The following is a 12,427-nucleotide window of genomic DNA, read 5'->3' on the forward strand; positions in this document are numbered from 1 at the left end:
ATTGCTAGTAACAAGACTAAAGGGAGAGGGGTGTCAGGGTATTTATATCGGCAGACATTTGTGCTATGATAGAAGTACAAAGTGTATATTCTGAAGTCAATCTAAATAGACCAGACTCCATTTTGTATCTTCAAGTTAACAAAGACACAACATTCTTTCCTTTCTCTATTGCTGACCGTTTAGCCAGAGCTGAATGGAATGTGTATATAAACAAACCAAATAGATAAGACATTGAGAATGGGGGTAGACAGACTGTCTAATTACTAATGGAATATAATAAATTCTATTCCCAGACTTAGGTGACAGAGGAGATTAAACAATTAAATTTTACTTTCGATATTGTACAACGTCCCATTATAGTTTAAGGTGAAACTTAGTTCACAAACTATCAATTTTAGGAATTATAGCAGAATTTGCAGACGCATAGTCTGGACAAAACTGATAAAAACTTTGATCTGACAGAAGATTTGAGTTATTGAATACATAAAGATAACGTAAATGACGTAAAAAATAGCCACCAGGAAAAGTTAACTCTTTCCTGGATAGGTATGTGTAGTGGAACAAGGCTGCCCTCTTGAGTTCGAATATTAAAATGGTTACCTAGAAGGCAACCACACCCCACATTTGTGATTGGCTATCACCTAAGGAATTTTTCCCTTTAAAAAGTTAAGACAAGGGAAGAGATTCAGAAAAGATTCAAAGATTGAAGAGAGAGACATTACGACACTCTGGGGATTCAGAGAGATCCAGGCAGAATCGGGTGACCAGAGTAACCAAGAAACTCTCACACTTCATGCAGAGAACCACTTAGCTACCTGGGAATATCTGATGAGAAAATATCTACATAACTGGTAAATATACAGGCATTTAATTAATTAATTTAAATTAATTAAAATTAATAGCATGATATATGACTGGATAAATCATGTTTGATTTCATATTTGGAAATCTTAATTATTAAAGAATATATATATGGTTATAGCATCCCATCTGCAGCTGGGATCAATATAATCATTAATGTATTTGTGTGATTAATATCACGTTAGCATATCATGACCATTTATCCAGCTGTATTGATTGACTCTAAAATAAGATAAAATATCTGTTTAGACAAATTAATAAAATATCAGCTAATATACATAGTAGATTTCTCTCATTGGATAAAATCAAGGAAATGGTTGATGACGGGTTAAATGTTATTTTAATTAAAATTACATAGGAGTAGATCTTAACTACTTAGGAGGTCTAGCCAGCACTGCAAGGGTTATTTCTAACTGCTAGCTAAGTTCTATTGCCCTACACTGTAGCTCTGTGTGTGAAACTTCACATTCTTTCTCCCTGTAAAGCCTATCATAAATTGTCCTGACAGCTAAGTGCTGTAGAGGCGTTTATATTAACCAGGAAGTAAATGGCCTATTGTATTGCATATATTGTTTTATACTGAATATTCATTGATTATTGCCATATTGTATTGCATATTGTTATACTCGAATTCCATTGATTATTATCATGCATGTTACTCATCATTATTATTTAAATTGTTAAGAAATAAATATCTATTTTTATAACAATTTGTGATTTTTAATTACCGGTATATGGTTATACATTTCATTTAACACGATAACGATTAAGGATCTGAGAATTGAAAATCGTGGGCAATTCTCATCTGTTTACATTATTATCCCATAAATATCCCCACAGGGGGTAGAAGGGGTTATTTATACTGTTCTTTTAATTGGTTCTTGTCTAATTAGAGATAGGGAGGAGCTAACCATACACACAAAATATATGTAATTCTTACTTTGTATATGTGTATTGAATGTTAATTATTCTCCGCACCATCCCCCCCAAATTCCTCCCTCATCGAGATCGCCGGGCAAGGTAAGTATGCGGGTCATGGGGGCTGATGTGCTATACTTCCCCAACATCATTAAAGCTTACTTTTTTCAGGATGGCAAAATACTCTAACGGCGTGAAGGGGTTAAAATTAAACAGAAAAAAATTAACAAAAAAAAAAAAAACTGCTATAAACCGTATAGCTACTTACATTGAGAGGTGCCAGGGCTGTAACGCTGGCGTTGCATGGTCATGATTATGGTGCTTGGAGTGTTTCTTTAACATTCACATCCCATTTAGACATAAGTTCCACAGATAAGGTCATTTTGTAATCTGGCATTGTTGCCATTTTGTACATACAGATATTGTATAAGAAGGTTTTTCAGATGTCTAATGTTTAAAAGCATGTCAGTTACTGTCTTTAATACAGGCAATAAAGACCTGTACAGTCGAAGAGGGTTTAAACTTACTGGTTCAATCACTGGAATAAATGGCTCAAGTAGTTTATCTGTATCTTCCAGGTCTTCCTGCAAAAATGGAATAAAAAAAAGAATTACAGGACACATTAAAAACATAACTCTGCTATAGATCTAACCAAGCAGAACTGAAAATAGAATATATAGAATATATATATATATATATATATATATATATATATATATATATACATACATACTAAATAATGCTGATTGTTAAAATAAAATAGTAACTTGCAGATTTTGACGAGTATATTTGTGGATGGACACTCTGCAACTCATTATAAACTTCAATTTATTTATAGTTTAAAAAGGACAGGAACTGTAAAAACTTCCAAAATTAAACACAAATTCTGTGAAATTCAGTAAATGACAGGTCCCCAACAAAAAAAAAATGTCATGTGCTAAAAGCCAATTAGCAATGTTAACACTAATGAAAACAGTGCTCGAATATAAGAGGGTACCGACATGAAGATGAGTGAAGAATGATGGAGATGCATTTTTATTTCAAAAGTTTATCATGACTTATCCAAAAAGTAATTTTAACTTTCTAAAAATACATTGACATTTCTTAATAACAAAGGCTAAAGACTACTAGAATTCTACTCACCTGAACCTTAATAGAATTGTAATAATTGCAAAGCAATGTAAAACTATACAGCAATGCATTTGTAAACATTACTAACCCTTTCACTGTAGGATAGTCTAAATGACATACCATTTTAATTCAAGGATTTTACAATTATCATGACGGAAAGTCATGATTTTATTAAAGACACGGAGGCGAGTATTATGCACTCTTTCTTTATTTCCCTCAGCAGCAAAGAAACATTATTGAAAAAAAACATTAAAACAGGTCTGCCTTCCAACAGGCAATGTCCGCCTAGCAACATGATCATCCAATCAGCGACATCCTTTCCCTATAGCTGGCTGAGTGTTGATGACCATTTCCTCTTTCTTTCTTGCGACTCCCGAAGAAACTCAAACTCGGAACAGGAAACCAGAGTAAACCAAACGATTCGTAACAAAGCACGTGATTCCAAGAGGTCTTTTAGCCAGGTCACGCTAAAGGAACAAGAGAAATATGGTAATTTCTTGAAAGTTATGGGTTGTCCGCATATATATAGGTCTAAATGTCTGAGTAAACAGTGATAACCTTTCATAACAGTAGTAAGAGGCAACTACCAATCTGAGGACAACAGTGGTAATAAAGTCCCATCATTATATATCGCTCTAGAGCAATGTAGATATATGATACAATCACTACCGTCAAATTGAACTTACCTTGGAGAGGTCTTTGTCTTTGAAAACTTACCTCGACCCACCACTGAGCCGTCCGAGGGTGGGTGGGTGGGATAATACTCGCCTCCGTGTCTTTAATAAAATCATGACTTTCCGTCATGATAATTGTAAAATCCTTGAATTTTATTAAAGACCCGGAGGCTCCTATTATGCTATTTCAAAGCTGTGATATCACGGCTTCTGCGAAATGCTGAATTGGTTTGAAATAGAAATTACGGAAAGTAGATTCTGCGGACCAATCAGCCGCCTTCAGTATATCTTCTAAGCGACAACCCGCCATTGAGGCTTTGGAGGCCATGGCACCGCGAACTGAATGAGGAGAGAATATGGAGGTATCAATACCTGCCAAGGACATGATCCATTTGACCCAGCGGGCCAAGGTAGGAGAGGATACCGGAGCATGTGGTTTACGGAAGGAGATGAAGAGTTGGGGGTCCAACCCCATCCGGAGAGATGCAGTACGAGCTTCGTACGCCCTAAGACATGCTACTGGGCAGAGGATCGGTGTCGTGGGAAACGCTGGATACAGGACCGACCTGGAGGACGATTTCGTCCTCCGTGAGATGTCAAAGACGACTCCTTCTGGGGTGAAGGATCGGGCAGTGACATCGAGAGCTCGAACATCTGACACTCTTTTGCATGAGACTAGACACAACAGCATAACTAGTTTAGCTGAGAGTTGTTTTAAGGATAGAGACTCGTTGTCTGGCCACCGAGTCAGGAATGTTAGTACCAGGGAAACGTCCCATAGGGAGGAATAGCGAGGTAAGGGTGGCCTTGCGAAGCGGATACCTCTTAGAAGGCGACAAACCAATGGGTGTCGTCCTATTGGAACCCCGTCAATGCCGGTATGGCCGGCTGAGATAGCTGATCGGTAGAGGTTTACCGTTCTGTATGCTTTCCCGTTATCATACAGGGAGGTCAAAAATTGCAGGACAGTTGTCACAGGAGTTGATAGGGGATCCACACCCCGTGCCACGCACCAACCATCCCATGTGCGCCAAGCAGACTTGTAAGACTGTCTCGTGCCGGGTGCCCATGCGCCCTCGAGAAGTCGTAGAGTCGATTGCGAAACTCCCTCGATTGACCAGGGTCCCCGGAAATCAGCCACGCCATGAGGCGGAGGAGACCCTGAAGTATCAGGGGGTGGGGGTTCCCATCGGGGTCCCGGAGGAGAGATTGGGCATCCGGGAGGAGTCGTGGATGATCTATGGCCATCTCCAGCAGAGGAGGAAACCAAGGTTGCGAGGGCCATAGGGGGGTTATCATAACCAGGCAGCCCAAGTGGCGCCGTAGATGGAGGAGGCAACGAGGGATAAGGGCGAATGGAGGGAATGCATAGTTCCTGGTTGTTGACCAGTCTTGTGAGAATGCATTCGTAGCCGCGGCCGTGGGGTCTGGCCTCCAACTGAAGAAGGTCGGAAGTTGGGAGTTCAAGCGAGAGGCAAATAAGTCTACTGCTAGAGGACCCCACAGATCCCAAATGCGTTGGAAGATTTGGGGATCGAGGTGCCAGTCGCTGGAGTCCCGCAGGTGGCGGGAGTACCAATCTGCCGTAGTGTTGCATAACCCCGGCAAATATTCCGCCTTGACCGTCATGTTGTGTTGCAGACAAAACTGCCAAAAATCTCGAGCCAAATTCGCTAGAACTTTGGATCTTGTGCCACCGAGGTGGTTGATATAACGGACAGCCGATATGTTGTCCATCTTCAGTAGGATTGAACACTGGGACAGTGTCGGGGAGAGGCTGCGAATCGCAAAGGATCCTGCTAGGAGTTCCAAGCAATTTATATGGAGCCTGGATTCCGCTTCCGACCATCGTCCGCCTGTGGAGATATCTCCGCAGCGTGCGCCCCAACCGTAAGAACTCGCGTCCGACTCGATGACTATATCTGGGGCTGAGCCGAAGATGGCTCTTCCATTCCACGCCTCCATGTGTAGGAGCCACCATTGGAGTTCTTTTTTCGCTTCTGCGTCTAGAGTCAGAGTATCCTCGTATGAGGCGCCGCCTCTGAGGTGTGACGCTTGTAAGCGCTGTAGGGCTCTGTAATGAAGGGGGCCCGGAAATATGGCCTGTATGGAGGCCGCTAGAAGCCCAATCACTCTGGCCAGGTGTTTGAGCGATATTTGCGGAAAGGTAAGAACTCGTCTTATCTCTTTCTTGATATTTCTCATCTTGGAGGTTGGTAAATGCAATGTTTGCGTTTCTGAGTCCACCAGGAGTCCTAGGAACTCTATTTGTTGAGTGGGGACTAGGATGGACTTTTCCCAATTTATAATGAAGCCCAGATTCTGTAGCAAGGTTGTGGTCCAACCGAGGTGAATATGGAGTAGGGATACTGACTGGGATAACAGCAGGATGTCGTCTAAGTATATGATTAGACGAATCCCCCGACTGCGTAGTAGTGCGATAACGGGCTTCATGAGCTTGGTGAAACACCAAGGTGCGGAAGAGAGCCCGAAGGGAAGGCAGCGGAACCGCCATTTCCTTCCCTGCCATGTGAATTGCAGAAAGTTTTGGTGTGCCTGCGCAATGGGTACTGTGAGGTACGCGTCTCTTAGGTCGAGTTTGACCATCCAGTCCGCTGGCTGGAGCAGATCCCGTAGGCAATGGATGCCTTCCATCTTGAAGTGATGGTAGGTTACGTAGGTGTTTAAATGTTTGAGATTGATGACCGGGCGGGATCCGCCCCCTTTTTTGGGGACAATAAATAAGTTGCTCACAAAACCCGGGGTATACATAGGGATTTCTTGAATAGCACCTTTGAGTGCCAAATCTCGAACTTCCTCGGAGACGAGGGTCATGTCTATTGGGGAAAAAACAATCTCCCTGGGTGGGGAGAGTTGAGTAGGCAGGGATACAAAATCTATGAGATACCCTTGGACTGCCTTGAGGATCCACACATCTGACGTAATTAGAGCCCAGACGTGGGAAAAATGTGTGAGTCTGCCCCCTATCGCCACATGTGAAGAAAATTGAGGAAGGTAGCTTACCGTAAGGACGTCTTCCTGAAGGAGCGCCTCGTGCACCTCTCGACACCCAAGGTCTGCCTCGTTGGGGGAAGAAGGTCGGAGTGGACCTCTGGTCAGGAAAGGGGGTTCTCCCCATATAGGAGCCTCGGCTCGGGCGCGAGCCTCTATTGACTCTGCCGGACAGACGGCCCCTTGTTCTGCCGGCCCCAACAAAAACCTTTGGGTGGAACACCCTCTTTAGATTTGATTGTGCCTTGTCCAAGGCCGTGAATGTTTGGACATATGAGCCCAGGTCTTTCACAAAAGACTCTCCAAAAAGATACCCTTTTGCTTGGGCTCCTGGTTCAGTAATAGCCATATTTACGAGTTTGGGCTCTATTTTAATCAGTATAGATTTGCGACGCTCTGTAGCAAGAGCTGTATTGGCATTGCCTATGAGGCATATCACCCTCTGAATCCAACCTCTAATAGTGAGGCGGTCTAAAGCCTCGTCTTGCGCCAAGGATTCCTCCACGGCTTCAAAAATTTTTGTTGCTGGACCTAAGATATCCAAGACTTTGTCTTGGCAATTATAGAGCGAAAAGTCTAAGCCTTTCTTAGGTTTCCAACCCGTTTTGCTCAGAAATTGTATGATTTTTGGGTCGACTTGGGGTGTCTTACCGACCTCGTCTGGTATGGTTGGGCGTGGGCATTCGGCCCTCAGCTTATTTCGTGTTGCCTTGTCTAAAGGCTTACGAATCCGTGAAGCAACATATTGCGCCACATGGTCTGCCGGTGACCATTCCGCGGAGCGGGGATGACGTAAATCATCCGGCTCGAACAATGGTTCGCCCTGCGGGTCAAGGATTTTCCCCTGTTTGTTCAAATCAGAACTGGACGTGCCAGTGTTATCTATTTTATTGGAGGGATTAAACTCCTCATCCATTCCGTAGTCCGAATCTAAGTCGGACGAATCATTAGATTGATCTGAGGCTATGTCAGGGGCACTCTCCTCATCTGAACTGAGTTCTGACTCAGTGGATTCAGGTTGGGTTTTAGCCCACTTCCATTGTCTAGCCGCTTTTGCCCGGCTAGAGGCTCTTTTGCGCGGTGGATTAATATTCGCGCCATCTGTGACAGGTGTTTTTCTGTCCATCATTGGTTTGGAGGAGTGCTTTATTTTTGCCGAGGCTTTGCGGCCGGGGCGTGGTGGGTGAGAAGTGGATGGTATCGCGACTGGCATGGCGGTCGGAGGGACCATTTGTTGGGCCTGCCTTAATGCTTGGGTAAATGATTTGATATGGAGGAAGACATAATGTCCATGGCAGATGCCAGGGCTTTAGAGACAGACTTGGACACAGTAGTGTCCATAATAGCCTGAATTTCCTCTGATGCTGGGAAGTCCAATTCATCCCCAGAAACTACAGGGGGGAAACCCAAGGCTGTTTGAGGGTTAGCTTTTGTATCTGAGGGACCAGGTAAATCATTAGGGGATTGCATTATTGCAATTGTAATGACAGGCAGAAATTGTTAAAATACTTTAATACTAAGTTTAGATCAGGGTTAAGTAACCCAGAAAAAACTACCAGATACACGATACTGTAAAAACAGCAAATACAAATTACTCACAATTGTTATCAATTAATAGAGAGCAGGAGAAAGGGGGGACCGTCCGCCACTAATACTGGACACCAACTCCGATCAAGGGATGGAGTGGGCGTTCCAGAGTTAAAGGGCGGGAAAAATCCAGAAGAAAATGGCCGCCGCGACGGCGGAAACCAAAAAGATGGCCGCCGCGGTAGAGAACGACAGAGCTAGTAACCGCCGATCGCGGTACTGTTAATTACCCGGCCGCAGGGGAGAGAGAGGTGGTGTGCGGCTGACAACGCGGTCAGAATTAAATCCGACCGCGGCATACAGCCGGACCGGAGGATTCCCGCTGGGGCTTGCCTGATAGGGCGCGCACGCGCGGTCGGGTCAGATGCCCGCGAAAATTTAGCGGGTATTTGTTAAGTGGTAACCAGGATTGTAAAGTCCTGCAATCAGGGTACCCACTACAGGGTTAAGTCCTGAATAAAGGAGAAGTATAGAAACATGATTCTAATTAGTACCAATAAAGGTACAGGGTACTATTACATATAATTAAATAAGTAATACAGTAATAGCAAAAAACAATTACATACAATTAAAGTACCAATATTACAAATAGTAAATCAATTATAATAAGCATTAGAGTATCCCACAGTTGGAGAACTGTGAGAGAACTACTTATCTGAGGGAAAGCAGCAAAGAAAGAGGAAATGGTCATCAACACTCAGCCAGCTATAGGGAAAGGATGTCGCTGATTGGATGATCATGTTGCTAGGCGGACATTGCCTGTTGGAAGGCAGACCTGTTTTAATGTTTTTTTTCAATAATGTTTCTTTGCTGCTGAGGGAAATAAAGAAAGAGTGCATAATAGGAGCCTCCGGGTCTTTAATAAAATTATTTGCAGTTTCTTATTTATTTACGTGAAATATCTGTCCCTAGAAAGAAGCATATATACATATCTAGAGGGTTCATCTGCCTGTACCCACAATGCTTGCTGTGAATCAGAACTCACTGCGTTGAGCATGGTATCATTCTTCTGAATTGGTTGCAATAGCTTCAAGGTGTCTATGTTGTCAGTAGGCACAGTTTTCAGTCTTCTTTGTTCTCCTGTGGCACGAGATGCTGAATTTGTCTTGCCCTGGTTTTCCTGATCCAAGGACATTATGTTCAGTTTTTTTAAATCCTTCTCTTTCACACTCAGGTGTGTTCTGGGTTCATCTGCCAGCATAACGTGTTCTGAATTAGAATCTTCCTTTTCAGTTTCCAGGATATCAATATCCACTTTGCTAAGTGTTGAAATGGACACTACTGTTTCGCTCATACGATTCTTAGCGACTGAGTCAGGACTTGCTGGCTTGTTTTTCACAGGACTCTTTACTTTGTTCTGTGAAAATAGATACTTTGTAAATTGACAATTGCATTCAAATAAAAAGCACATGGGATGACCGTATTTACATCACAACAGAGAAGGACCAAGAAGAGGTATAATAAAGGGGAAGGCAGAGGAAGTTAACACATGTAGGACCATGCCTCCAGTAACCTCTTTGCTACAACTACTGTATTAATTTTTTTTTTACTAAGTACATGGCCGTTTCACATAGGCCACTGACACACAAATTGTGTTAAAGCTTCAGGGGCCCATTTGGAGGTGACCACAGGAAAGTATATACTTGAGGAGTAATATCACTTTAATTAGCATTTTCATAGTGCAGGTATATGATATGCATTGTGAGTATACATCAAAGCACAATCACTAATTTTGACACTGAATTCCCTTACAACAGATTATTGAAATCCACTTTTGCTTATTTGGCATTAGCACTATTTATTGTCTCCCACGTTGAAATTAGTGTAGGACCCATTGGGGTACTGTGAAGTAGTGGTGGGCTTAACACAATATGGTCGTATAGTGGAACTGAATCCCCATACTTGTTTGCTAATAGAGGTGATTTTAAGTAGTCTTGTAGGACACTATAGTCACCTGAACAACTTTAGCTTAATGAAGCAGTGTTGGTGTGTAGAACATGACCCTGCAGCCTCACTGCTCAATCCTCTGCCATTTAGGAGTTAAATCCCTTTGTTTATGAACCCTAGTCACACCTCCCTGCATGTGACTTGCACAGCCTTCCATAAACACTTCCTGTAAAGAGAGACCTATTTTAATTATATATAAATAAACACACACAATCTCCATTTGCTTGCACTCCAGTATGTATAGTATAGTCAGCCCGGTGCTGGTCTGCATAGATACATACCAACTTGAAATGATAGCATTCGAGGGACTTCAAATTATGCAAAAAAAATGAAACAGCACTTTTTTTTTTTTAGTTAGCAAACATTGAATAAAAGCTATAATTTCAAGTTGATATAGATATATAACCACAGGGCTGCACTCACCCATAACATGCATAAATGCGGTGCTGCTGGGTGCTGCCATTGCCGCGCATGCGCATTAGGTCACCCCCGGAGCATGGGCGGAGCCTGACCCAGTGCCGAGGGACATCGGCGCTGGATTCAGGTAAGTCACTGAAGGGGTTTTAACCCCTTCAGCAACATGGGATTGGGGGTGGGAGGGAGAGGAGCACTGCAGGGTCCTGTAGTAGCAGGAAAACGGATATGTTTTTCTGGCACTGGAGAATCCCTTTAAGGGTTAAAATAAATTACACAACACTTACATGAAGAAAAACACAGAGGGCAAATTACGTTTTCCTATGGCAAACACGAGTTTATATTCCTTTGAAGCAAAAGCATAAAATAAATGGTATTCTCATTAATCCTTGCCATCTCATAGATAATGAAAAGTGATCTTGAAGAAAGTGAAAATAGAAATCTCACAGCTTGAGAGGAATGTCCAGGTTTTTACCTTTTGAGGTTTCTGCGTGTGGTCAGAACCTGCCCTTGCTTGAAGCTCCGAACTTCCATCATTCTTGTTGGAAGAGGACTCTGAAGTTTTCTTTCTGCGTTTCTCAGGGCTTTTTATAAAATGCAAAAATTTGATTATTCACAAGCATCGCCAATTGGTCAGCATTCTATTTCTCATTCTAGTGAGCACATGTCTAAAAGACCCACTGTCATCCCATCCACTGCTATTAATACTCAACCCTAGCACTCACTCACTACATCCCTTCTTCTAGAAAGTATAATATGGAGGCAACAAGATTTCCAGGTAACTTCAAGACACATATTTTCTGTTGATGCAGGCAATAAGCCAGCATAAAGGGAGATTTTCAGCTAGTTCTTGTAGAGCTCACATGGGGTGTAACTGACCAGCAAGCCATCCAGCTCCGCACCACCAAATCCTTTTTTTATTTTATTTAAAATGTAAGCCTACCTGGTTTGAGAGAATTGCATCCATAAAAATAAAACAATTTCCCCAAGTTGCTTTTGTAGAACACTTCTTTTACCTGTTTATATGGCATTGCTAGCATATATCCACTGGGGCATAAACAAATTTGAAGATCTAATGGGCAAATTGGGCCTTCCAAATATCAGTGAGTTTATCAAAGTGTATGTTTGCTCAATGCATACTATATTTCTGTCCCTCCGACAAGTGTGCTGGGTAAACTTTGAAGATGCTTATCTTTCCTCTTGGTGACAAAGTTATATTCTGCAAATATAAAACTGGCACAGACCTATTAGTCCAGCTTTTATCCCAAACAAAAGATAATCTTTTCAACAGTGGGGTTGAGTAGCCAAAATATTCTCTCGACTGTCACAAGTAGACCCCATTGTCTTACTTTAAAAGATGTAACCCAGAGGGGCGGAGCCTAGCCGCAGCAGACAGCAGTCGCACCAAATCGGAGCTCCTAGGCCCAAACGAGAAAACCGGGACATTATACCCAAACTGTGTACCCCCCAGAACAGAACCGGGAACCCTGGTACACCCCCCACGACATGGGTCGCAAATCAAAGAAAATCCACGCAGACAAAGCCACCCCAGGGCTTACGATAGGAGATATGTGGAGACAAGCGCATGGCGCCAGCGGGCACAACATGGCGGCGCTCCACGGAGGCTGCTCAGACTTCTCCGATGACCTGTCGGGGGAAGAATACACACCAGCTCCGGCGCCAAGAATACCTCCACAGCCTAACAGACCCTCACCGGATTCTTCTCCGGTAACCACGTTGATCCTGAAACAACTGCTCGCAGATCTTCAAACCAGCTTGCAGGCAGATATATTGGCGTTAAGGGGGGACCTGAGAGGCCTGACGACCCGTATGGACACCCTCGAAACCACCTCCACAAAGAACACCCAAGACATTGGGGAACT

General features: G+C 43.0%; 1 protein-coding gene across 1 annotated transcript in view; it reads right to left on the reverse strand.

Moving 5' to 3' along the window:
• NEK4 (NIMA related kinase 4) overlaps positions 1-12,427 on the reverse strand; it is a 64,937-nt gene that overhangs the window by 26,581 nt on the left and 25,929 nt on the right. Inside the window, exons 6-8 of the mRNA XM_063427597.1 lie at positions 11,020-11,128; positions 9,169-9,540; positions 2,307-2,363 (exon numbers count right to left, since the gene is read on the reverse strand). Of these exons, the coding sequence (XP_063283667.1) occupies positions 2,307-2,363; positions 9,169-9,540; positions 11,020-11,128 (538 nt within the window). The remainder of the gene's footprint in view (positions 1-2,306; positions 2,364-9,168; positions 9,541-11,019; positions 11,129-12,427) is intronic.

The sequence above is a fragment of the Pelobates fuscus genome, chromosome 7, assembly GCF_036172605.1.
Source record: "Pelobates fuscus isolate aPelFus1 chromosome 7, aPelFus1.pri, whole genome shotgun sequence".
Classification (NCBI taxonomy): domain Eukaryota; kingdom Metazoa; phylum Chordata; class Amphibia; order Anura; family Pelobatidae; genus Pelobates; species Pelobates fuscus.